The sequence below is a fragment of the Nicotiana tomentosiformis genome, chromosome 3 (assembly GCF_000390325.3).
Source record: "Nicotiana tomentosiformis chromosome 3, ASM39032v3, whole genome shotgun sequence".
In the NCBI taxonomy this organism is placed as follows: Eukaryota; Viridiplantae; Streptophyta; class Magnoliopsida; order Solanales; family Solanaceae; genus Nicotiana; species Nicotiana tomentosiformis.
Genome location: NC_090814.1, coordinates 84858828 through 84885844, shown reverse-complemented (window position 1 = coordinate 84885844; position 27017 = coordinate 84858828). Strand labels below are relative to the sequence as shown.

The 27017-nt window shown below is 37.1% G+C and overlaps 1 protein-coding gene across 1 annotated transcript; it reads right to left on the bottom strand.

Annotated features, from left to right (window-relative positions):
• Nucleotides 1-14650: 14650 nt before the first annotated feature.
• On the bottom strand, nt 14651-20561 carry LOC104116142 (uncharacterized). Its single transcript, XM_009626941.4, has 2 exons — nt 20058-20561; nt 14651-16276 (listed from the first exon to the last, which is right to left on the bottom strand). The coding sequence occupies exons 1-2, from the start codon at nt 20148-20150 to the stop codon at nt 14957-14959; spliced, it is 1413 nt and encodes a 470-aa protein (XP_009625236.1). The 5' UTR covers nt 20151-20561; the 3' UTR covers nt 14651-14956.
• Between the last annotated feature and the right edge of the window lie 6456 nt (nt 20562-27017).

The window sequence follows — 27017 nt, the reverse complement described above, 5'->3', positions numbered from 1 at the left end:
CACTTACCTCAAAACACACTAACTCAATCCACTAGTAAGTCATTCCCTCGATTGTCCAACTCTGAATGGCTTGAATCTAGCCAAAACAACTTCATACCATAAATATGAACTATAGGAAGCTATTTCGAACAATAAAGTTTCAATCTTTAAAGAGAAATAAAAAGTCAACTGAAAAGGTCAATCCCGGGCTCGCGTCTCAAAACCCGACCAAAATTACAAAATCCGATCACCCATTCAATAACGAGTCCAACTATACAAGAATTACTCAAATCTGACCTCTAATCGCTTTTCAAAACCTCAAAATTTAGTGTAAGAAGTTTTCATAATCTTTTTCCAAATTTCCAATTCAAATCACTAATTAAATTATGAAAATAACAATTGATTCGTGTAATATAATCAAAATCGAGCAAGAATCACTTACCCCGATGATTTTCTTGAAGAACCCTCGAAACATTGCTACAAACCGAGCTTTCTAGGTCCAAAATATGAAAATAAAATTCAAACCATCGAAGACCATTTTTCTTCCCCAATGATTTCGCATATGCGGGCTAAGAGTCGCATCTGCGATGCCGCACCTGCGGAAAATCCATCGCAGGTGCGGTTCCAACTTAAGCTCAGGAGATTCTGCTTCTGCGGACCAAATTGTGCACTTACGAGTCCGCTCCTGTGGAACATAGGCACATCTGCACTCTCGCGCCTGCGAAAGGGGTTCCGTTTTTGCGACCCTAGGCTTGCCTAGCCATTTCCGCCTATGCGCTTCCTCACGTGCTCCTGCGAGTCCACTTCTGCCGGACTCTGACCGTGTCTGCAATCCCAGCTGTGCAAGCCACAATTCGCTTTTGCGATCAGCCTCTCGCATTTGCGTGTCCGCACCTGCAGCCAAACCCTCTGCAGGTGCGATGAGACTAGAATAACAGTGCTTCAGCAATGCATTAAGTTTAAAATTGTTCTGGATTCAATCTGAATCACACCCACAGTTCCAAAACACATAACGAACCTACTCAAGGCCAAAACGCACATCAAACAACATCAATTCTATGAATCGCAACCCAATTCAAGCCTATTGAAACTATGAACTTCAAAATTCCAAAACTAATGCCGATTCATACCAAAACAACTCCGATTGACTTCAAATTTTGCACACAAGTCATAGATGACATGAAGGATCTATTCCAACTTCCGTAATCAGAATCCGACCCCAATATCAATAAAGTCAACTCCCGATTAAACTTTCCAACCTTCTAACTTTCACCAATTCAAGCCGAAACGACCTACGGACTTCCAAATCAACACCCCTACATGTTATTAAGTCCAAAATCACCATATTGAGCTATTAGAACAATAAAAACTCTGTTCCGGAGTTGTCTACACAAAAGTCAAACTATGGTCAACTCTTCAACTTAAAGGTCCGACTTAGGGATTATGTGTCCCATTTCACTCTGAAACTCACCTGAACTAAATTCAAACACCCCCGGCAAGTCCCATAACCGTAATACAACATATAGGAGGCAATAAATAAGGTATTGGGGCTAAAATACTCAAAATGACTGGCCGAGTCATTACATCCTCCCACTTTTAAAACAAACATTCGTCCTCGAATGAGTATAAGGGCATACCTGAAGTGGTGAAAAGATGAGGATAACAGCTACGCATATCATGATCGGTCTCCTAAGTTTCCTTCTCGACTGGTTGACCCCTTCACTGAACCTTCACTGAAGCAATGTTCTTCTACCTCAACTTTCGAACCTGCTTTCCAAAATGGCCACCGACTCCTCAACATATGACAAAATCTTGTCCAACTGGACTGAGCTGAAATCCAACACATGAGACGGATCACCGTGATACTTCTGGAGCATAGAAACATGGAATACTAGATGAACTGCAGCTAGACTAGGTGGCAATGAAAGCTTGTAGGCCACCACTCCAATCCTCTGGAGAATCTCAAAAAGTCTGATATACCTAGCCTCACATGGCTCAAACTAACCCACCAAAGACCGACACCGCCTCCCATACAAGGCCTCACACGGAGCCATCTGAATGCTCGGTTGGTATCTGCTGTTGTAGGCAAACTCTGCAAGCGGCAAGAACTGATCCCAACAACCCCCGAACTCTATCACACATGCACAAAGCATATCCTCTAATATCTGAATAGTGCGCTCGGACTGTCCGTCTGTCTAAGAGTGGAATACTGTACTCAACTCAACCCGTTGCCCAACTCACATTGTACGACCTTACAGAATCACGATGTAAATTGTGTACCCCGGTCAGAGATGATGGATACTGACATGCCATGAAGTCGAACAATCTCGCGAATATAGACCTGAGCCAGCTGCTCTGAAGAATAAGTAGTCACTACTGGAATGAAATGAGCCGACTTGGTCAATCTATCCATAATCACCCATACTGCATCAAACTTCTTCTGATTCTGTGGGAGCACAACAACAAAATCCATGGTAACTCGCTCCCATTTCCACTCGGGAATCTCTAGCCTCTGAAGCAATCCACCTGGCCGCTGATGCTCATACTTCACCTGCTTACAATTTAGGCACCGAGCTACATATTGCACTATGTCTTTCTTCATTCTCTTCCACCAATAGTGTTGCCTCAAGTCCTGATATATCTTGGCGGCACCCGGATGAATGGAGTACCGCGAACAGTGGGCCTCATTAAGAATCAACTCGTGCAAACCATCTACATTGGGTACACATAACCGTCCCTACATCTGTAACACACACTCATCTCCAATAGTGACCTCCTTGGCATCGCTGTACTGAACTGTTTCCTTGAGGACAAACAAATGGTGGTCGTCATATTGACGCTCTCTGATACGATCATATAGGGAAGACCGAGAAACCACACAAGCCAAAACTTGACTCGGCTCAGAAACATCCAATCTAAAAAACTGGTTGGCCAAGGCCTGAACATCCAATGGTAATGGCCTCTCCACTGCCGGTAGATATGTTAAACTTCCCAAGCTCTCCTCATTTCGACTCAAGACATCGGTCACTACATTGGCCTTCCCGGGGTGATATAGGATGGTGATATCATAGTCCTTAAGCAACTATAACCATCTCCAATGCCGCAAGTTAAGATCCTTCTGTTTGAACAGATGTTGTAGACTTCGGTGGTCGGCATAGACCTCACAAGGGACACTATAAAAATAGTGCCGCCAAATCTTCACGGCATGAACAATAGCTGCTAACTTAAGGTCATGGATATAATAATTCTTCTTATTTACCTTCAATTGTCTAGATGTATAGGCAATTACCCTACCGTCTTGCATCAACACCGCACCGAGGCCAATACGCAACGCATCACAGTACACAATATAAAACCCTAAACCCATAGGCAACACCAACCCTGGAGTTGTAGTCAAAGCAATCTTGAGCTTTTGAAATCTCTACTCACACTCCTTGGTTCACCTAAACGGAGCACCCTTCTGGGTCAATCTGGTCATAGGTGCAACAATAGATGAGAAACCCTCTACGAATCAACGATAATACCCTGCCAAACCAAGAAAACTCCAAATCTCAGGAGCTGAAGACGGTATGGGCCAACTTTGTACTGCTTCAATCTTTTTTGAATCTACCTTGATCCCCTCACTTGGCACTACATGTCCCAAAAATGCCACTAACTCAAGCCAGAATTCACACTTTAAAATTTTTGCATACAACTTCTTTTTTCTCAAGGTCTGGAGCACGGTCCTCAGGTGCTGCTCGTGATCCTCCCGGCTCCGAGAGTACACCAAGATGTGGTCAATAAACACAATGATGAATGAGTCAAGATAGGACTGGAATACATTGTTCATCAAATGCATGAATGTTGTTGGGGCGTTGGCCAACCCAAATGACATCACAAGGAACTTGTAATGGCCATACCAAGTCCTGAAGGTAGTCTTCAGAATATCCGGATCCCGAATCTTCAACTGATGATAGTCTGACCGCAAATCAATCTTTGAGAATACTCAGGCACCATGTAGCTGGTCAAATAGGTCATCAATGCGTGGCAATGGATACTTGTTCTTCACTATAACCTTGTTCAATTGTCGATAATCAATACACATGCTCATAGAACCATCCTTCTTCTTTACGAACAAGACCGGAGCACCCCAAGGTGACATACTAGGCCGAATGAAACCCTTATTAAGCAAATCTTGCAACCGCTCGTTCAACTCCGCTGGGCCATACAATATGGTGGAATAAAGATAGGCTAAGTGCCCTGAGAGAAACCAATACCAAAATCGATATCCCTAACGGGCGACATGCCTGGAAGATCTGCTGGAAATACATTTGGATAGTCCCTCACTACCGGAACTGACTCAACAGTAGGAGTATCAACACTGATATCTCTTACAAAGGCTAGATATGCTTCACACCCCTTACCAACCATCCGATGTGCCTTAAGGAAAGACACCACCCTGCTAGGAACATAATCCAAAGTACCCCTCCACTCCAACCACGAAAAACCGTGCATAGCCAATGTCACCGTCTTGGCGTGACTATCAAGAATAGCATGATAGGGCGACAACCAGTCCATGACCAAAATAACATCAAAATCTATCATATTGAGCAACAATAGATCAACTATGGTCTCAAAACCACCAAGAACAACTAAACACGACTGATACACACTGTCAACAAACATGGAATCTCCCACTGGCATGGACACATAGACAGGAGAACTCGAGGAATCACGGGATATACCCAAATATGGAGCAAAGTAAGATGATACATAGGAATAAATGGAGTCTGGATCAAATAAGACTGATGCATCTTTATGACAAACCAGAACAATACCTATGATAACTGAGTCGGATGCAACTACCTCCGTCCTAGTCGGAAGAGCATAACACCTGGCCTGACCTCCCCTCTAGGGCGACCCCTACCCGCCGGACCTCCACCTCTAGCTGGTTGTATAGGTGGAGTAGCAACGGGTGTAGTAACTACGACCTGAGAAGTCTTGGGACCCTGTGGAATAAGTGGAGCCTGAGTGGTCGGTGGAGGTGCACCCCTCATGAGTCTGGGTCAATCCCTCACTATAAGATGAGTATCACCATACTCAAAACAAGCTCTTGGAGGACGTGGCTGCTAAAACTGGCTCGGGCCTGGTCGGCTGGACTGACCACTGAAAGCACCCCGTGTAGGAGGTGCACTAGACAGTGGAGGTGCATAATGGGTGACATGAGACCTGGGAGTAGCCGGAACATCACTGGAAGCTGGAAGTGCTGAATGAACAGGACGGATCACATAGCCTCTACAATGACGTGCTACAACTGGGGCACGAGCACCACTATATGTGCTAGAATCTCGAGGCCTATTAGACTCCCTCTCCTCTCTCTCCCGGCCCCACATACCCTCCAATCTCCGAGCGATCTCCACCACCTACTGGTATGGGGTATCAGTCTCCAACTCTTGAGCTATGCTGAATCTCATACTGTGGTTGAGCCCCTCGATAAAATCGACGGACTCGCTCTCAGACTGTGGAGACTAAGACTGGAGCATGTCGGGACAACTTGCTGAACCTAATAGCATACTCCGACACGGTCATAGCACCCTGGCGCAACTGCTCAAACTTCGCACACCATGCATCATGAAGGCTCTAGGGAACAAACTCCATCATGAACATCTCTGAGAACTGAGCCTATGTGAGTGAAGCTGCCTCGGTCGGGCTACCCAACTCGTACGCTCGCCACCACTGATAAGCTGCTCCCTTAAGCTGGAATGTAGTGAAAGAAACCCCACTCGTCTCCACAATACCCATAGTATAGAGGATACAAAGGCACTACTCAAGAAAACCTTGTGCATTCTCTGAAGCTAAGCCACTGAAAGTATGAGGGTGGTACTTCTTTTACCTCTCGAGCCTAATCTGCTGCCCTAACCTCGGGCTGAACTGGGACAACTGGCTGCACTGGTATGACCTCTGGGACCTGGTCAATTTGGACACGTTGCTCTAGGGTACATGCGATAGGAGTCTGTGCTCCTCCCCCAGCCTGAGATGAGGCAGGAGTAAGTGGAATCAACACCGCCTGAGCTAGAGTGCCAAACATGCTCAAAAACTGGGCGAGAGTCTCCTGAAGTGCAGGGATAGTAACAAGCGTCTCAGGTGCCTGCCCCCTTACTAGAGCTACTGGGGATCCTCTGTAACATCTCGGGTAGGTGCTCTGGTTGCACAACGTGCCCATCCTCGACCTCTGCCCCGGCCCCGGCCTCTCGCGGCTCTAGTAGGGGGCACGAGTGTCTAATCATTCGATCCAGTTGTGCGTGTCCTCACTGTTTGTAAGAGAATAGAAAGACAGAGATTTAGAATTTCGAAGTCCACAAATTCACACGATAAGGAATCAAAGAAGTGAAGTTTTTCCTAACAGTTACATAGCCTCCCGAAGATAAGTACAGACGTCTCCGTACTGATCCGCGAGACTCTATGAAACTTGTTTGTGACTCATAACACTTATGAACCTAGAGCTCTGATACCAACTTGTCACGACCCCAATTTTCCTCCGTAGGATATCGTGATGGCGCCTAATCTCTAAGATTAGGTAATCCTAACATACATGCGGAATATAACTGAAATAACAAATAAGCTCTCAAATACTCAACAACTATTATAAAGAAAACTCTGCAACTCAGCATATACAAACTTCCCAAAACTTGGTGATAACAAGTCACAAGCTCTACGAATAAGTACTAATCATCCCTATATAACATTGTGTCTATAAAGGGAAAGAAAATGAAGTAGAATAGGTAGAGGAAGACTCCGTGGCCTATGGACGCTGGCAGGTATACCTTGAAGTCTTCGTAGTTAAGCTCGTCTCACTGATGCCTGGACTGGTAGGAGGTACCTGGATCTGCACAAAAGATAAGCAGAAGGGTAGCATGAGTACACTACAACGGTACCCAGTAAGTACCACGACTAACCTCGGTAGAGTAGTAACGAGGTTAGGTCAAGGCCCTACTGGATTAAATAGATAAATGAAAATAAATATATAACAGTGTAATAATGATAATAATAGAAATGAGACAATAAAGAAATATACCGAGAATCACTACACTGAACTAAGGCAAATAATGCATCACGAAAGAAAACAAGGAATGCTACGATAGGGAACAAAGCAACAAAACACAAGTGGAATAAAGAGAAAACTATAGACAAGAATCACTATCGAGGTACCGCCTCGTAGTCTCAAATCACAAAACATTTCACAATTTTTTCATATATCACCGCGGGAGCCTTGCATTTAGTTTTAAAAATCATTTTTTCCGAAATAGCTTCCCGCATTTTAGCCCACCTAATCACACCGCGTGGCTTCAAGTAATTTCCTTACTAGAAACACATGTATCAAGCCCACCTTATCTCACCGCATGCGTTTCAACCCCAAATCCTTATACCACCGCATGCGTATCAATATCACAACGTATCACAAATCGCACATCATGTGCCCAATATCACAACTTGCCAAGAAACCAATAACAATAGTATTTTCACAACACATAGCCCTTGGCTCAACCACAATACGCACAAAAGTCTCAACAATAACAACTGAAGGTGAATAACTCAACAAGAATAGAATTTCACAACATTACAACTTTGCCTCAATGTAAATCACGGCCTTCATAACTCTATATCAATTTCAACAACAAGATATTCCAAGAATAAAAACTTCAAGTGAAGAACTCAACGGTTAAATAATGAATAAGGAATAGAGGAAACAATACTTCAACTAAACATGTAAAGACAATTAACAAGTAAGATATAAGACAAGTAGAGCATGCGAAGATAGACTAATGATGATGAATATAACATGTTAAGGTAACTCAATTAAGGCATGAAAGGAATCTACATAGCTAAAACCGATCAATTTCCTCATTTAGCCCGTGTACACACTTGTCACCTTGCGTATTTTAGCCCACCTAATCACACCGCGTGGCTTCAAGTAATTTCCTTACTAGAAACACATGTATCAAGCCCACCTTATCTCACCGCATGCGTTTCAACCCCAAATCCTTATACCACCGCATGCGTATCAATATCACAACGTATCACAAATCGCACATCATGTGCCCAATATCACAACTTGCCAAGAAACCAATAACAATAGTATTTTCACAACACATAGCCCTTGACTCAACCACAATACGCACAAAAGTCTCAACAATAACAACTGAAGGTGAATAACTCAACAAGAATAGAATTTCACAACATTACAACTTTGCCTCAATGTAAATCACGGCATTCATAACTCTATATCAATTTCAACAACAAGATATTCCAAGAATAAAAACTTCAAGTGAAGAACTCAACGGTTAAATAATGAATAAGGAATAGAGGAAACAATACTTCAACTAAACATGTAAAGACAATTAACAAGTAAGATATAAGACAAGTAGAGCATGCGAAGATAGACTAATGATGATGAATATAACATGTTAAGGTAACTCAATTAAGGCATGAAAGGAATCTACATAGCTAAAACCGATCAATTTCCTCATTTAGCCCGTGTACACACTTGTCACCTTGCGTATTTTAGCCCACCTAATCACACCGCGTGGCTTCAAGTAATTTCCTTACTAGAAACACATGTATCAAACCCACCTTATCTCACCGCATGCGTTTCAACCCCAAATCCTTATACCACCGCATGCGTATCAATATCACAACGTATCACAAATCGCACATCATGTGCCCAATATCACAACTTGCCAAGAAACCAATAACAATAGTATTTTCACAACACATAGCCCTTGGCTCAACCACAATACGCACAAAAGTCTCAACAATAACAATTGAAGGTGAATAACTCAACAAGAATAGAATTTCACAACATTATAACTTTGCCTCAATGTAAATCACGGCCTTCATAACTCTATATCAATTTCAACAATAAGATATTCCAAGAATAAAAACTTCAAGTGAAGAACTCAACGGTTAAATAATGAATAAGGAATAGAGGAAACAATACTTCAACTAAACATGTAAAGACAATTAACAAGTAAGATATAAGACAAGTAGAGCATGCGAAGATAGACTAATGATGATGAATATAACATGTTAAGGTAACTCAATTAAGGCATGAAAGGAATCTACATAGCTAAAACCGATCAATTTCCTCATTTAGCCCGTGTACACACTTGTCACCTTGCGTACACGGCTTTCACATATCACAATTAACACAAACTAATACCAATCCTAAGGGGTAATTCCCTCCCCCCCTTCCTCCCCCCCCTACCCACAAAGTTAGGCAAGACATCTACCTCAAAACACGCTAACTCAATCCACTAGTAAACCCTTCCCTCGATTATCTAACTCCGAACGGCTCGAATCTAGCCAAAATAACTTCATACCATAAATATAAACTATGGGAAGTTATTCTGAACAATAAAGTTGTAATCTTTAAAGAGAAATAAAAAGTCAACTCAAAAAGTCAACCCCGGGCTCGCATCTCAGAACCCGACCAAAATTATAAAATCCGAATACCCATTCGATAACGAGTCCAACCATACAAGAATTTCTCAAATCCGACCTCTAATCACCTTTCAAAATCCCAAATTTTAGTCTAAGAAGTTTTCACAATTTTTTCCCAAATATCCAACTCAAATCACTAATTAAATGATGAAAATAACAATGAATTTGTGTAATATAATCAAAACCGAGTTAGAATCACTTATCCCAATAACACCCAAGGCCCTCCGGGACCCTGTTCGAATATATCAACAAGTTCCAAAATACATAACGGACCTACTCGAGGCCAAAAATCAAATCAAACAACATCGATTCTACGAATCGCAACCCAATCCAAGCCTATTGAAACTATGAACTTTCAAATTCCAAAACTAATGTCGATTCATACCAAAACAACTCCGATTGACTTCAAATTTTGCACACGAGTCATAAATGACATGACGGGCCTATTTCAACTTTCAAAATCGAAATCCGACTCTGATATCAATAAAGTCAACTTCCGGAACGACCTATGGACCTCCAAATCAATATCCGGACATGCTCCTACGTCCAATATCACCATACAGAACTATTGGAACCATCAAAATACCATTCCGGAGTTGTCTACACAAAAGTCAAACTACAGGTAGCTCTATCAACTTAAAGCTCTAACTTAGGGATTATGTGTCCCATTTCACTCCGAAACTTACCCGAACCAAAACCAAACGCCCCAACAAGTTCCATAACCATAATACAACATAGAGGAGGTAATAAATAGGGGATCGATGCTAAAATACTCAAAACGATCGGCCGAGTCGTTACACTTTTATGCCAAGTATTCTGTAGAGAAGGTTATTGTACAACTGGTTGCTTTCTTCTCTTTTTTCCTTTGTTGTTTTTATGTATAATTGTTCGGAAAAAGGAGGTAGAACTTAATTTATATTGTATAATTAATTTATAATCAGTGTATAATTATACATACACCAAGTATACACTGCATACTCAGTATATAAATGGTTGGGGGGGGGGGGGGGGGGTTCGCTCAAGTGAAGCTTATTCGGCCCGCTAAGGATTTAATGATAAAATGCGTGAATAGAGTCACTATAAAAGCAATCAAAGAAACGAGTCAAGCTTTTCTAGTGAAGTTTTTGTGGTTCTCAGATTTTCTGGATCTAAAAATTCAAAGAAAAATTCTTGGAGAGAAAGAAAAATAAATTAAGAGTGCAACAATTGAGCAGCATGCGGATATAAATGCAATAAAAATGAGTTTTTTTAAAATTTTGGCTCACTACTATGAAGAATAACAAAGTGCCAGTGGAGATTATCGAGCAAGATCAAGAATAGAAGTATTTGAAGTTGACTAAATTCTTTTTAGGGCTTATTACTGTTGATAAAACATTAGATTTTTTTTTAGTGAACATTAATAGCCAGCCAACTATTTCTTCTTTTTTCCCATATGTTTTCTTGATCTCGTTTGGTTTTTGTAAATAGAATTATTGACATGAAAGTAAGAGAAAATTAAATAAAGTTTTGACTAATCTTACTTCGCATCGTGATGAATTAAAAGAATTTAAGGGCCATCAAGTCTTATTTCTCTTAATAAGTACCGAAAAAAATTAATTCAATTATTTAAAAATAATTAATTGTTAATTTGTTTATTTGTGATAGTTGATGACTCAAATTTATATATACTTACTATGTCAGCTCAACTTACCAACATTATTTGTAATATAAACTTTATAAAGATTAATAAGAATGAAGTTCATGCTAAGAATGAACTTCATGGATTGACTTTGAACTTGAAGAAAGTTCTTTTGGGCCTACATATAAATATTTTTATGATTTGTAATATGTATCACCCTAAATGATATTTATGTAGTATAGCTTATAAAGACTAATCATACATGTTAATTAAATATAAATGTCAAAATCACATTCACATTATCTTATGTTCTTCTCCTACTATATTTTAACATTAGCATTTTTGATTGATTGTAGTTGTGACATCTTTTGTTGTAATTCCGAGTGTATCTGGTCTCCATTGAAGATAAATCTCAGGAGTATGGTATTGCATGAAGATAATATTATACCCTTCTAAAGATATCATCATCTAACGAGTTGGAATATTCGATTCTACTGTTTTCGTAGTTTTGTCCTTCCTTTGTACCTCAGCCACTTTTCACTTCCTTGTGTTTGGAACTACTTCTCTAATCAGAAGCGGTACATCAGGCTGCCTGGTGGCTTGAGTATCCAACGAACCTTACAGAACTAAAATAAAAATATCAAAACCTTACAACATTCCAAGGGAGGACAAAGCAAAGAAACATGAAAATCAAATAATTGGTCTAATGAGATCACATAGGAAACACCAAGAACATAGCAAATAACGAACCCTACAACAAATCATAAAGATTCTCATGCTACCTTAAATTAAAGCCAAACCCATATATCTGACCTCAAATCTACCCCAAAGCAGATAAAAAAAAAGGTCACCAATTTATTCTAAAAAACTTTATATCAGCTCTTAAGAGTTAGTGTTACAGAAAATATTTCCTTTGAAAACTTTCTTGCTTTATTATTCTTACAATCATAATCCACAATATTTTTACAAACTATAATCACAGTTTAAAATATTCTTACAAAGTATGACACATGTATGACTTGCTTAAAACCTTTCTAACATCACTTCATAAGATGAGTATGTAAAAAAATATAAGTTAAAACGTGTGCCCATTTTGTCAACATATTCTTTGATGGACTCGACAAATATTTTTTGCGTAATTAGCTCAACATATTTTTTCTGTTCTTTGTGTTCACTGGCATGTTTGAGCCATTCTCACATAGGTCTACGTCCTCCTCATTAACTGTGTATGAGAACGTTATGCATGTTTAGGCTAATTTCCTCGTGTCCATTTGTAGAATAGCCCGTATGTTTTTATGTATTTCTGGCTCTTGATAAAAAATATCATCCCAAGAGATGATTTTCAGCTAGTATTGCATAGACCACTTGGTCAAGGCAAATATCAAATCGGAATACGATGAATAATGGCCAACGAAATCATCCGCCCTGTAAATTTGTAGGTGTCCATGTTGGATGATGTACATGCAGTAAGATAAAAAAAATCCATAAAATAGTGTCTAATGTGATGAAACATATTGAAGAAGAAATGTGATCTAGAAGTTTTTAAATAAGTGGACACATTTCTTAGAAATTTAAGAGAAAAATTACAAGAATACAAAGGTTTGGAAGCATTAAATCAAACTCTGATAGTAATGAAAGTAACATTGATGATGAGCAGCACGACTTTAGAAAAGAAATGGTTTATATATGTTTATTAATTTAAGGAGAGGTGACTGTTTGATATACTGATTTTAGGGCATAGATTTTATTGAACAACTTGATTTATATTGTGGCTTGATGGTTGGATACATTAATGTTTTATGTATTTTTGATATACTGTTTGTATTGTATATGATATCTTTAAAATTTTTAGTTTTTTATTTGGGCATTTTCCACTCAAACTTTTGACTTTTTTCTTTATTTTAATTTTTGATATAAAATTAAATATACTAGTAGCGAATGGAGCAGTTGTGGCACGAAGTTCCCTTACCTGTGCTACTTAAATGGTAAGGTAGGCAGCAAATGCATGACTTTTGGAATTGTCGCATTTGGCCCCAATGCATATTGTGAATACTATTAAATAAATTAAAATATTATAAGAATACGATTAAATGTACATATGTTTTATATATGCAAGAAAATGACTCAAAGTTGTAGTCTTCAATCTCCTCTTCACTTTTAACCCTTCTCTTCTCGACCGAATCCTTCAACCAGCCCCAATGATTTTGAGGTTGTGGCATTCCTCCTCATGGCATCCGCTTCGACTTTGCCATCCTAAAAAATATAATGGTGCTAAATCCTGGATTTTCCTTGTTATTAGTAGCCAATTCTGCTTTGCTCCTTTTCACTTGTTTTTTCTGATGTCTTATATTACAACAATGTTGTCTATGCTGTGAACTATGAAGGTAGGGTTATATCACTTAACACCACTACCTTGCAGTTAAGGCAGATTGCAGAAGGAACTAATTCACCTAGATGTTATCTTGTAAAATCTATAAGTAACCAACTTCTAAGAATTGAATTACTTTCCCAAGATTCTAAGCCATCAATTTGTAAGATATCTAAGTTGGTTGACAAAGAATCCACGTTCGTAACAGTGGACAGCTTGGGAAAAGAAGAAGCCTTGTTTTTGGGAGACAATCATATATTCTGTGTGTCTTTTGGCTTCCAAGTTTTTAGGATGTAAAGCAAATACTATATAGTATATTAGTAATATATATGGACCATGGTCTATTATTTTTGTGTAGGTCTCGTGAGATGGTCTCCTTTGACCTTCAACATCCTGCCCCAAGGCATTTGGATCACTCCCTGTTATTAGTCATATTTAATTCTTTTTTATTCTACCAAATAGAAATATCATCCTACAACTACTTCTTAGTCATGATAAGTATTCCTTTTTTTATATTGATGATAGTTTAGTTGTTATGTTAATTTTATGTTGTTTTTATCTTTTTGATGTTGTTACATTCTTTATCTTCAAAAGCATTTAAGCGACTCAAGTCGTTACAGGCCTTAGTTTTATATTGATGCTCTAAGTTTTTACATTTCATAGGATGTTCTTTTTATTGAAACCTTTTTTGCGCCTAACGTGTACGTATTATTATTACTATTTTATTTTTTTTACGAATAAAGACCTGGACTTTTGACAATATAAGGTGCGCAGAAATTCAGTTTTCAGTCTATTTCAAGTTGCCAACTCTAAGTGAATTGCTACCGCTAAAGACGTTGATCTGAAAAAGAAATCAAATCCAAATTCGTATTCCTTGTTAACTATGTAATCCAGTCTTCTATCAGCTAAGTGTGATAATTTCCTTAGAGAGTAAAGGCGTTATGGTTTGCATTCCATAATAAACAAAGACGGATTAGAAAGTTAAATTCCTAATCATAATACTCCCATTTGATTTTCTGTAAGGCAGAACCATTCCCACGCCCAGATGTTGAACAAAAGGATACAGTACGGCGTGTACATAAACAAAGTGTAGGTTACTCGATTAATTTTTCTTTTTATCCAAGTTATACACCAAGAGGCTAGATTACCACCAGTCGTCTGGAAAATTATAGCATAATAACTTTGATACCATAAACAAGTGGAAGTGAAAAATGCCCAGGTCAAACATCTCAATTTTAAGGAAAAATCATTTACATCTCCTTTTCAAACATATTCTATGGTGTATACAGAAGTCCTTTATTCAAAGGAATATTTTCAGGTGAGTATCTGAGCACCAAAAACCAATTACTGCTGCATGATGTGTAACAAGTCCAACTCTTAAGGTGGCACTTTTCTTATCTGTCTTCTTTGCAATTAGAAATCTTCGCCTCAAATCCAGCTTATTTTATCAGAAGCAGTAACATCCATGCGTTTAACATTGATATCCAACATAAACCTTTAGTTCTCAGGCATTAGCTGACTCCTGGCTGCAACACAGGAAAGAAAGTCCAGTTGTTTTGAATACTTGACTCCTTTCCAGTAGCCTTGTCACTTGTCCACCACTCACAGTCAACACTGTCCTCCTCCAAGACTTCTATTTTCACATTGTCAAAATCAAAATCTTTGCTTGAACCAAATGTAATATTCCGGTGTTTCCGATGACATTGATCGTCCCCCCTTTCTGAAGCTTTCTCAGGCAATCCATCTGTTTTTTCTTCGACGTTAGAGCTACTACTTCTCATTTCCTTATTTGAGGGGGCAGGGACATCCATTGGCAATGTCTGTTGCGAATGTGACATGACCGGCTCCTTTTCTCTACAACTTGGGACATCTTCTCCAGTTAATTCAAATGAAACTCTGTGATCAATTACACCCTCCGCGATTTCAGATCCATTATCAGAATTGGCAAGAGATGCTACCTCGGAGATTTGGTTCTCCAAAAGGTAACAATCTCGGGAAGGTGGTTCCCCACCATTTGGAGTCACAGTCCCAGAACCTAGCCTTGAAATCCCACCATTTGGGGTCAGAGTTCCAGAGCCCAGCCTAGATCCCCAGCCACTCGGTGTCAAAGATCCTGAGCCAACCCTTGAACCCCATTTGCGAGTGGAGAAATGTTCATAACCAAGAAATTTTGGAGGTTCCCCCTTACGGAACTCAATTATAGGGCATTTGCCAGGGAAAGGTGAGGAGGTGCCAGAATTTGATACTACTGAACCTGGAGATATTAGACTACTACCTGGACTTCCTGGATCTTGATAAGGCACAAACTCATACTGGGACAACGGGAACTTATAATTGGAACCACTATATCTTCTATTGCGGGCCAGTGATGATGTCAAAAGCTGCGCAAAAGGCACTTCTGGTGAAGGTGGTGTTGTCATATGCACCGGCTCAGGTGGGGGAGTAAAATTAGCAGTAGATGGCTCAGTGGTGAAGGTAGAAAAAACAGGTGGGGAAACTAACTGTGTTTCATGAGCATAGGGACCAATTGCAAAAATAGATGCAGTCCCACCGGGAGAATATGCATTAATCGAGAAGGATTTGAGAGAGAGTAATCCAGCGGGCGACTGGGTAGCAGAAGGAGGATCAGATGGAAGAAAGGATGCAGGAGAAGAGGGAGGAGCTATAAAGGGAATTACAATGGTGGCTGAGCGGTTTGGATTTTCAGTAACTGGAACAGCAGGTCCAGGTGCCGCAGGTTCAGGTACAAGGATGGCATGACCAATTCGTTTGCTGTGTTTGTAAGAACCAAAACACCAGTATAGACTCCAGCAGCTTCCCCATCTTTTCTTCTGGAATCAAATAATTAAATTTGTGACTAATAAATCTTCAAAGGACAATTATGAGCATAATTTAAGACCTTTAGACAACTCTAGGACTCAGCATTATAGCAAGTGCATTCGATCCATGTTAGTTAAATCATCTTAAACCAATACCAAAAATTAAACATATAACAATAATGGGAAGGCAAGGGAAGAAGAATATAAGTAGAATTTCAAACAAGAAGTTGGATAAATTTCACGTTTCTTCATTCTTCAACGGAAAACGGCAAACAGACTCCCAAACTGTAGAACACTCTAATACTCAATGTTATAGCAAACACATAAATCCATAACAGTTAAATCATCTTGAAACTTGAATCCACTTAAAAAGTCAAGCATCTCAATAACACTGTTGTATGCTACATTGAAATCAAAAGCAAGCACAAGAAAAGATGCAATATTAACAGACTTCAATGCTGAACGGAACAAACCTACAAGGTCAAAATAAAGAGTTGGTGCATAGATTTCAAAGGGTACACGCTATCTAGAGATCGAAACAACTACTATTTGTCTTGAGGTTGTTCGCATAATCCTATCATGCTCGAGTTGAAGTCTTCTTACTTGTCCTAATTGTCTACATCAAGCATAGACTACAGAGGAAACTAGTACTATATTTTCTTTCTAATTATCCACTATTTAAACTTGTCAATTAATAGGGCGCGTGAGAGGAGCTCAAGTATTGACCAAGCTGACACTGATTAAATCTATTTAAGTACCAAGTTCCTACGCCTAGCAAATACTCAAATTTAAGAATAAAAAATGAATTAAAGGAATTACAGAAAAGGAGGGAAAAGTTTTACTTCCACTTATTCAGAATTCTAGGCTGCTTAAATTAGTTTTTGATCAGGTATAAAACCTACCAACTCGATGATCTGATTACTAAGAGTTCCTTTTGGTAATTTCTTACGTGAAGTCAAATTCAGACCACATGTAAGCTTTGCTGCTTTAGCCTGGTAATACCCAAACCATGACCAACATTTATTCGATCATCGGAGTTGGAACTTGGAACGATTCCTTCTCTGCCTTGAGTAATGCTACTTTTCTCTGAACAACTTGAGAGTCCTACTTCATCTCTAAACAATCTAGTCAGCATTAAAATATATGCCAAAAAGGCTTGTTAAAGATGTAATAACTGGCTACAGCTTATAGGTTCCCCAGAACTGCCCAAGTTACAGATTTTCCTGACTATCAATATTCTCTTCTGATTTTTCGGCAATTTCATAAATATAAATCGGTAGAGCCAGTATGCACAAAGAAACACATCCTTTGGACATCAGAAATGACATCAGTGATCACTTCTAGTTCTTATAGCTCAAAGAATCTAGGGTGCAAAAGGTACCCGTCCTTCTCAAAAACACTAAGCACGTTGAATATTGAATAGCACAACTTAAGCGCAACCATTTTCACAAAGATGCAGCCTCATTGTCCTAATCATAACTTGCATAAATTAGAAACAAGAATAAAAAAGTGCATATGTAAAGGCCAATTGCCATATAGTTACACATAGAACTCCCAAGTAAAAGGCAAGCATATCTGGCAAGTGTAGAAGGATAAGTCCATTCTATACGTTAGCTGGTATTTCACTTTCAAGTTTCCAACAGCATAGAGACCTTTAGCTGTTCAAAGAATTCTTGATGGAAAAGAGGAGCACCATTTCTCAGTTGAAAAAGCTACCTAAATTCACAACCACAGGGCCTAGAACTTAGTAACATCCACAAGATAGAAGAAGATCAGACGAACTTCCAGCACTGATTCAGGATAAAAATATGGCTTCAAGACAAAAACCAATTATAGCCATATGCAGTATCATAAATGATTTGTGGAACAGGAAAAGGTGATTACCTGCATCATCCAAAGAGTTGATATATTGTCAAAGTAGTTTAGTCCCAAGGAAAGATCCTAATCTACTACTTCTCTCCACTGACTCGGTTCATAACTATTATTCTCCAACCTCCAATAACCTATCAACTAGTCACACAGCTCCTAGAAATGTCATACACAAATTCTCACTTTCTATTTGGCTGTTTCTGATCCCAAAAGCTGGTGTGCATATCAGAAAGATGGAGAAGAAAACCTATACCTACAAGTATGCATATATCTCTTGAAACTTTACAAAATTGAAGCATCACAGTAAACCATTTAATGCACAACAGAATGTAATGAAATTGGCTCTCCCTAGTTTCCAAAACATCATATTAAACCTAACAAAAGGCAGCCCGGTACACAAAGCATCACCCATTCATGTAGGGTCCGAGGAAGGGCCGCACCCCAAGGGATGTAATGTGGACAACCTACCCTAATGCAAGCATTAGTGGCTGCCTCCACGGCTCGAACCCGTGACCTATAGGTCACATAGAGACAACTTTACTATTGCTCCAAGGCTCCCCTTCATCGTATTAAACCTAACGATGCAGACAAAGTAGATTGATACATTCCTCAGCCCTCGATCTTCCCCCTATTTTATGGACATAACTAGTAGATTTTCACAACTTTTTCTCTCTAAGTTACAATTGCTAATATCTTCTAGGCTAAAAGACATGATTTCCTTTTAAGAAGAATAGTCAAAGCGCTCGAACTATACACTTATTTTCTAAAGGGCAGTAGGTTTTGTTAAGCAAATCCGGAATCAAAGAGAATTCTCTTTTCACCAGTCCTTAAATCCAAATTCCAAGCAGTTCCTTTTAAAAGCCAGATCCAAAATATGTAGTTTCAGTCGGATGCTATGTTCTCTGATGGCACTGCTCCCCTCGCGGACTACTGATCTGTATCACACTCAAAATGAAATGGAAGAAACCAGCGCTACAGATGGTCATATGATAGGTGATGACCCAAGAATTGTGGAGGAGAAAAGAGCAGTGCTTATTGCTTAACTGATTTTCAAGATAGAGAAAACGAAGACCCTCATACTGGAAGAACCCAGAAGCAGATAAAATCTTCAATTTTTACACAATCCACCACTTGATCTCAGCTAAAAAGACAAGAAAGGTACTTTTTGCACAGTCATCAAATCCTAAATGCCTTGAAGATTGCAGCTGAACTCCCCTTATGCAAGCCGATTTTTCTCGAGCTTTTCCCTCCACATGTGTATTTATCCTCTAATCACCTTAAATACATAGATATCGTCCGCATTTATGACTAGTTATAGAGGAAGCTTCAACATCCATAATGGACAGAATATTACATATCTAATCATAGCAAACAATCTTTCATCTCCCCCCAAGATCTTACACATAGCCCACAAACTTTAATTCTACAGAGTTGACCACCACATGTATTTCCTATACCTATCAGCACGGGTTTGTTCTTCCTCAGCTGGCTTGTTAATCATGATTGCTAATCATACATAATCATTTCTTCACCAGCTTCGTTTTCTTTCCCTGATCTGTATTCCCTTTGTTTGATGATTTCAGATCATTTTAGCTGATAAACATGATACCACTGTAATTCAACGATCAACCCAAATCTATAATCCAGTCCACAAAAGAATCTCACACGCAATAATTAGTAAGGAGAAATTTAAAAACTAAAATAAAATGCTTTAAGCTTTTACCTTTAACTTCACAACAGCAAGAAATTTGCATCAAATCATTATAAACAAGAAAAGGATAAAAGTTAACAACAAAAATCTTCAATACTGGATTTTAACTTCATCATCATAAACCTATAATTTTAAAAAGTGACATCTTAAGATATAAAAATTTACATACTATCATAAATACAGAGAAACAGAAAAATATATATAGTTATATACCTGAATTGAAGACGGTTGAACTCTACTCTCTGCAGTAATTATGGCCGTAGCGGCAGCATTTACCGTATCTACTGTATTTTGTACGCTACTCATGCTGATCCTTGACAAAAAAAACTACAAAAAAATTCTGTTTCGCCGACGAATGATGAATTTTCCGGTAACTGAACGGCCGGAATTTAACAAGGAAGATCGCGAGACATTCGAAGAAGAACAAACACAAACATCGAGAAATGACAGCGATTTATTAATAAAAGATGAAAGAAAAAGTTGAAATGAAATGAAATCACGAAAAAACTGAGTTGAGTCTCTCTCTAGCTGTTATTTTGTAATTATGTAGGGAAATGTGGGGTCAAAGGAACATTAAAGCAAAGATCTGTGGTATTATTACGAAGATGGGGAGATGGTGGGTGTGGATAATGTTTGGAAAATTGGAATTATTAGTGAAGAATGGAATGACGGAAATGTCCTTGGATTACCGTCGAATTTAATGAGGTGCCATTTTCTGTAAGCGGCGCAAGATAGATAGGTTGGGCTATTAATGGCAAAACTGACGCCAGGGGTGCGCATTTATTGTTAGAAGACAGTAAGGAAAGGGATGTTGTATCGGGTGACAGAAGAGGATGCATAATGCGCCACCGCTTAAGTTTTTACTCGGATCACGTGACCGTCGTGAGCTGTGAGTTGTTTGGTTTCTTTTCCTTTTTTATTTTCTTTCAATGTCAGCCTTTTATCTAATCTTAGTTGCTAGATTAGCGCTTTATTTTGTTTCGTATAAAGTACTCCAATTAAGGAGTAAAAATGGTCTAATTGAATTTAAAAATTACTCGATAGTAGCTAAATTGAAATTAGGCTTCAAGGTAGACGGTAGTTCCACATAGACATAAAGAGTTTCCGTCCTGACCATAGAAGTTAATTTTCATATATAAAATAATAAAGAAATAGTTCAGAGCATGTGAGTTAACGCGTTTACTTTTTATGAAATTAAATATATAATTTTAAAAATAAATCTATATATCTAAAAATTACATAAAAATATTATAAATTATAGTTTATTATTACAATATTTATAACGCTAGATTTTTTCTCAAACAATAAAAATAGTTTTCTCTTTAGAATTTACGTTATATACTTTGAAACTGTAAAAGAAATTTTTACTATCATTGTATTGTAACATCTTATTTTATATTCATTAACATATTTACCATGTAGTTGTTGAGGTTTTTGTTATTTAAGATGAAATAATCTTAAAATGAGGGTGAATGGGAAATGAAGAGAAAATGAAATTTTTGAGTAAAATTTTAAGTTTTCCCCTCTTGACAATGAGACATTGTCCCATATTGGAAGAGGAAAAGATTTTTGGTGGGTATATATATAATTGCTCTTTCTTGTAGCTCTTAAAGAGTTAAGAAGAAAGCAAGTCTCGCGCCGTCGTCATCGCCGCTCGCTCTGCTCGGCTTCGGCGCTCAACTTTGGCTATACATTGCACTTCTTCCTCTCAGCATTTCCATACGATTTTTTGAGTTTCTACTCCTTTGTTCCAGTGTGTGATTCGTTCTATCTTGGGAGGAAATAATCCATAACCTTGGGTACTAGGAGGGGATTAAATTCCTTAAGGAAACACTGTGAATTCAGTGAGCTCGAATTAATTACTGTTTCATTACGATAACTTATATTTCCCAGAATTATTATTTACAAATACAGCAATATTGGCGGGATTAACAATAGTAATACTAATAAAATATATTGGCCTTTCATTATCTTATAGATAATTAAATTGCTTAAACATTTTGACAATGTCGTATAAAATTTAAATTTCTTATGACAAATAAGTACTACAGATGTTTTTATTTTTATTAATAGCATTTCCAAGTTTCAACAGATGTTTTCAACGGAAAATGAGTATAACAGTTGGGGAAGAAGGAATGATATTCCTGTGAAAGAAGAGGCGAAGGAAAAAAGGGAACTTTTTAACGGAGCCAATACACGTGCGGGGAACCACATCTTTTGTAGTTTTGGTGCTTTTTCAGGCCCTCGTGTGTATGGTGCGTCTTCTGTTTAAGACAATGACCCTCTTCTTCTTCTTCTTCTTCTAAATTATCCCCTTTTTAAGTAATCTATTTCAACTACTTTTGCACGGCTCTTGCCTTCTCCACGTTATTCCTTTTCCCTTTTTCTCATACCCATTTTCCCTACTTACGAAACAAAACAAACAGTGCCGTTTGCCTTTTTCCTTGTCATGAAACGTGAAAGCAAAAGGTCCTTCAATAGACTTTTTCCCCCTTAAAAACTTTCTACGCTTACCTTTTATTAACCTTTTCCATACAACAAGTTAATTACTTTTATAGCCAGCCTAGCCTTTTCAGTCGTTTACTTTTCACGTAATCTTTACATTATTAACCATCTTTTTTGTTAATGATGAAGATAATGATTGTTAATTAACTAGAGAAAAAAGAACTAGGGAAAACCGTCGCTAGAAACTATCAAGTGTGAATCCACTTCAACTTCAACAATAATCATTCACTCTTTTTTGGTTTTTTCTTCTATTAGCCCTCACCTCTCACTCATTAGAGTACATAAGTAGATGTAGATGTTAAAGTTAATAGTTTTAAGTAATTTCATACGGAAGAATTAATTTAAACAACCAGTCTACTAATTGCTTAAACTAAAAATATTCGACGGATACATAATACATGTATACTTTAATATATATATATATATATATATATATAATATGTGTATAATTAGTGTATAATCTACCTATATTGGTTAGAAAAAATAAATAATGAATTATTATTGAAACATTAAATGGGCCGGTATATATATATATATATATATATATATATATAATATGTGTATAATTAGTGTATAATCTACCTATATTGGTTAGAAAAAATAAATAATGAATTATTATTGAAACATTAAATATATATATATATATATATATATATATATATATATATAATATGTGTATAATTAGTGTATAATCTACCTATATTGGTTAGAAAAAATAAATAATGAATTATTATTGAAACATATATATATATATATATATATATATATATATATATATATATATATATATATATATATATATATATATATATATAATATGTGTATAATTAGTGTATAATCTACCTATATTGGTTAGAAAAAATAAATAATGAATTATTATTGAAACATTAAATGGGCCGGTTTTTTGTATAAAAGCTTTAATTTATATATTGGCTGTATTACTATGGGAACATTGGATTCGCCCCTACCTTAACGTGAAAAGAAGGGTGATCAAAATTCAAGCAAAGACCTAACTAAAAGCAGTTGCGTGACCTAAATTTGATGGTTAGAAAGATAAAGTGATAATAAAGGCTATAGAGTTTATAGGGAAATAGGGGAGAAGGGGGTCCACGACAACAAGTGAAGAAGACGTGCCACCACCAATATGGCTATGGGGCTGGATTGAAACTGCCCTATCATTTCAAATATATATTTCTATCATTTATCATTATCAACTTTTCTTGTGTGTAGGAATGGTTAAGTGTTGGGGTTTGAGTTGAGAGTATGGGTAAATGGTCCTACAACACTAAAGCTTAGCCAACATATCACATGTTTCAAGTAGGTGGACGTTAGACTTAGACCTCTCCCAATTAAATCGTTTCGTGTACATTTCTACTACTCTACAATTTATTATTCCTTAAGCCAAACTATGCTGCTGTAGAACATCGTCAACAATTTGCCATTCCCTCATGTCCTTGTCCTCATTCATCCCCTTTATTCTACAAAGTGACTTCTACTCCCATCTCATACACATGCACCATTGAATTAGACTATGATTACTCCTAGCAATATTATTGAAGAATTCAATACATTACTTTTATTTTTTGTGTATATATTCAGGGGCGAATAATGTCGCATATGAGATCACGTAAACTTAGTAGATTGAACCAATATTATGTATATGTATTAAGAAATCTGTTTATATCTATATATTGTCACACCCCTTTTTTACCAATTCCTTTAAAAAAGATGATGTGATTTTTTAAAGCTCAAAAGGGTTTTCAAATTCGAAAGTGACAAAGATTGTATTTAAAAAGATTTTTCAGAGTCGCTCCTTGACATTTGATTGATGTGTCAAGTCACCATTGTTTTTAAAAAAATATAATTTTTTTTTCTTGTAAAATACATTTAGACCCCAAAACCAGTTAGCACGAGATTGTATTTTTTCCATTTGTTGTTACTCGTATATCATCATTAGTTCGATTAGTCATCTTCATTATGTTGAAAGAAATAGTTATATGCGCGTGGAGCCACTCCACATGTTTCATAAGATCTTTTAATTAGAGTGACTATATATATATATGGAAAAGAATTAATTAAAAACTGAGAGGGGTACACCAGGAGCTAGAAAGGAATCCCTAAAGAATTATTTATATATATATATATATATATATATATATATATATATATATATATATATATGTATCTTATAGCAATCGCTATCCCTCTTCTCTGGCAACAGTCAAGAGATTTGGAATGTCATGCTTTTCTTTATTTGCTCTAACACTAAAGAGGAGTTAGATGCATTGTACCTGAAGCTCGATCTAGTTTGTCTTGGCTCATTCTTAGCATTGCCTTTTATTAATTTTGAATGCTATGTCTGGCAAACTCTTTTTATATTTTCCTAACATCTATTTTGAGGTCCTTACTAATTTGGATGCGGGCATAAGACCCATTAAAGGGGAAACACTCTCTTTTATATTAAGATTTTTTTTTGTTTTCAATGTTCGAGCAAGACCTCTATTTAAGGGTAAAGGAAGCTTATTCATCCCATCACAACCTTCGATCAAATTCCTTGATACATATTAAATGTAATTAAGTGATATTTTGTTATTGTTGCCTCACCTATTTGGTTTCGATTAGACGGAACTTGCATCAGAACAACGTAGACATGGTTTTGATCAAATTGTGCAGTCACTTCGGTATATATCACGAAGTCTACAATTACATTACTAACATAAGATGAGTTCTAGCATGCCTTCCTTGAAAGAAAATAATAACAATATTAGTAATGCTTGATGAGCTTTTTCTGGCCCAAAACTATTTTTTTTTCCAAACACAAAAATTAAGTTTGGATTGACTTAAAAGATGATCAAACCACCTTAAAAAGTACTGTTTATCTTGTTTGAGTGTATGGTAACTCTAAAAATAACTTTTACGTTATATGCTTTTAAGCCGAAATAAGCTAAAAGCTACAAGTTAGAGATTGTTTGGCTAAGCTTATAAACTGATCAAACTGGCTAATAAGCACATTTTGGCTTATCCACGCGTTTGGTAAACACTCAAAGTGCTTATAAGCTAAAATCAGTCATAAGTCATACGTTGGTCACCCCCAACTTAGAGACAGTTTGGATTAGCTGATTGTAAATAGCTGATAAGCTTCAAGTGCTGAAAAGCAATTTTAAGTGTTGAAACTGAACGAAAACTAGACATAAATTAACTTGTATAGGAATCAACTTAGCATTAAAAAACTTGTAATAATTAGCTACTTTTTAGTATTACCAGCTTTAAGGATATTTCAGTCATTTTAACAGAAAAAAGTTTACCATTACTTGTTTACGAAACACTTTAACAGTTTTTTTTCAGTTTCAATACTTTTATCCAACCACATTACTGCTTATTTATAAAATAAATTTCAACACTTAAAAAATACTTTTAAGTACACTTTTTTAAGCTAATCCAAACGAACTCTAAAACTGTTTGAATTTGGTCTTCATGCGAAGAAAAAAAAGAATTTGCTCTTGCAAAGTGTTACGTTGTACAAAATATGTTATTTTCTACAAATACCACGATAGCTTTGAGCCACTGGAGATTCCAAGTGCAGTTAAAAATTATGATAAAAATCGATAAAATATATTATTTTTTATTTTTTTTTATATTTTATACTTCAATACCACACAAGAGGGGTGATTTGTGTGATGTCCAATTTTTTGCGTGCACAGATTATAGAAGGACCTGGTTCTTCTATGTGTTCCTTATACAACTGTTGCAGAATAATAAATGCAAAAAGTAAAGAACACAAGTATTTTTACGTGGAAAATACCGACTCAAAAGGTGAAAAACCCACGACCTACTACCCAGTAGGATTTTTTTCCCAATACTTCACTAAATCACTGAGCCAAAACAACATTTACAAAACTCTTGTAAACCTAAGGATTACCTCTAACCCTTTGTGGCAACCAACCTCAGACTGTTGCGATAATTTCAAGTTAACTATAAATTGAACACTATACTCAGTGTACCTAGTACAAATGCTTCTAAAGAAAGATGAAAGGTATAACTCAAAAGCCCTACTACAAATGAATTAGAATAAAAGATAGATACTTGGAACTGGTTCTTCTATATGGTTCATGGAGCTTCAGGTTCGCACACTTGAATCACACATGAATTGATTGCAAAATGTCTTACTATTTTGCTCTCAACTCTCGTTTAACTTTAGCATTTGTGTATACCTGTAAAATGAAAACACCCTGCAATATATAGAATTAGTAGAATAGTAAATAACTAGAGTTCTAATGTTATACTCTTCCTTGGTGGAAGAGTTCTAGTTATCTTCAACTTCTAGCTCCTTCCTAGGATAGAGTTCTCTTCGAATAAGGAGTCATGTTCCTCATCAATTATGCAACCTTTTCGTTAAGGAGATATCAGATATAACCACTTAAGCTTATCTCCTTCACGTGCATGCCTTGTGGTCGAATCTGTCTGTGTACATTGTGTATGGACCTGGTTCATGCTTGTGTTTCTTTGTCAATCATCAAAACAAACTTAATCAATCCAACAAATTTTCCATTTTTGATGATGACAAACTTTTTGCTTTCATAAGCATGAAACATGTTCCGACTCAACTCAACATTAACACATTGTTAGAATACTTTCCATTTTAAAGACACAAATCATCAAGGACCGGGT

Excerpts from the sequence above, each read along its gene's own strand:
- LOC104116142 (XM_009626941.4), bottom strand. The coding sequence starts at position 20,150 with ATGAGTAGCGTACAAAATACAGTAGATACGGTAAATGCTGCCGCTACG. Across the intron at positions 16,277-20,057 it reads TTCAACCGTCTTCAATTCAG|AAGAAAAGATGGGGAAGCTG; the intron begins GTATATAACTAT and ends ATTTGATTCCAG.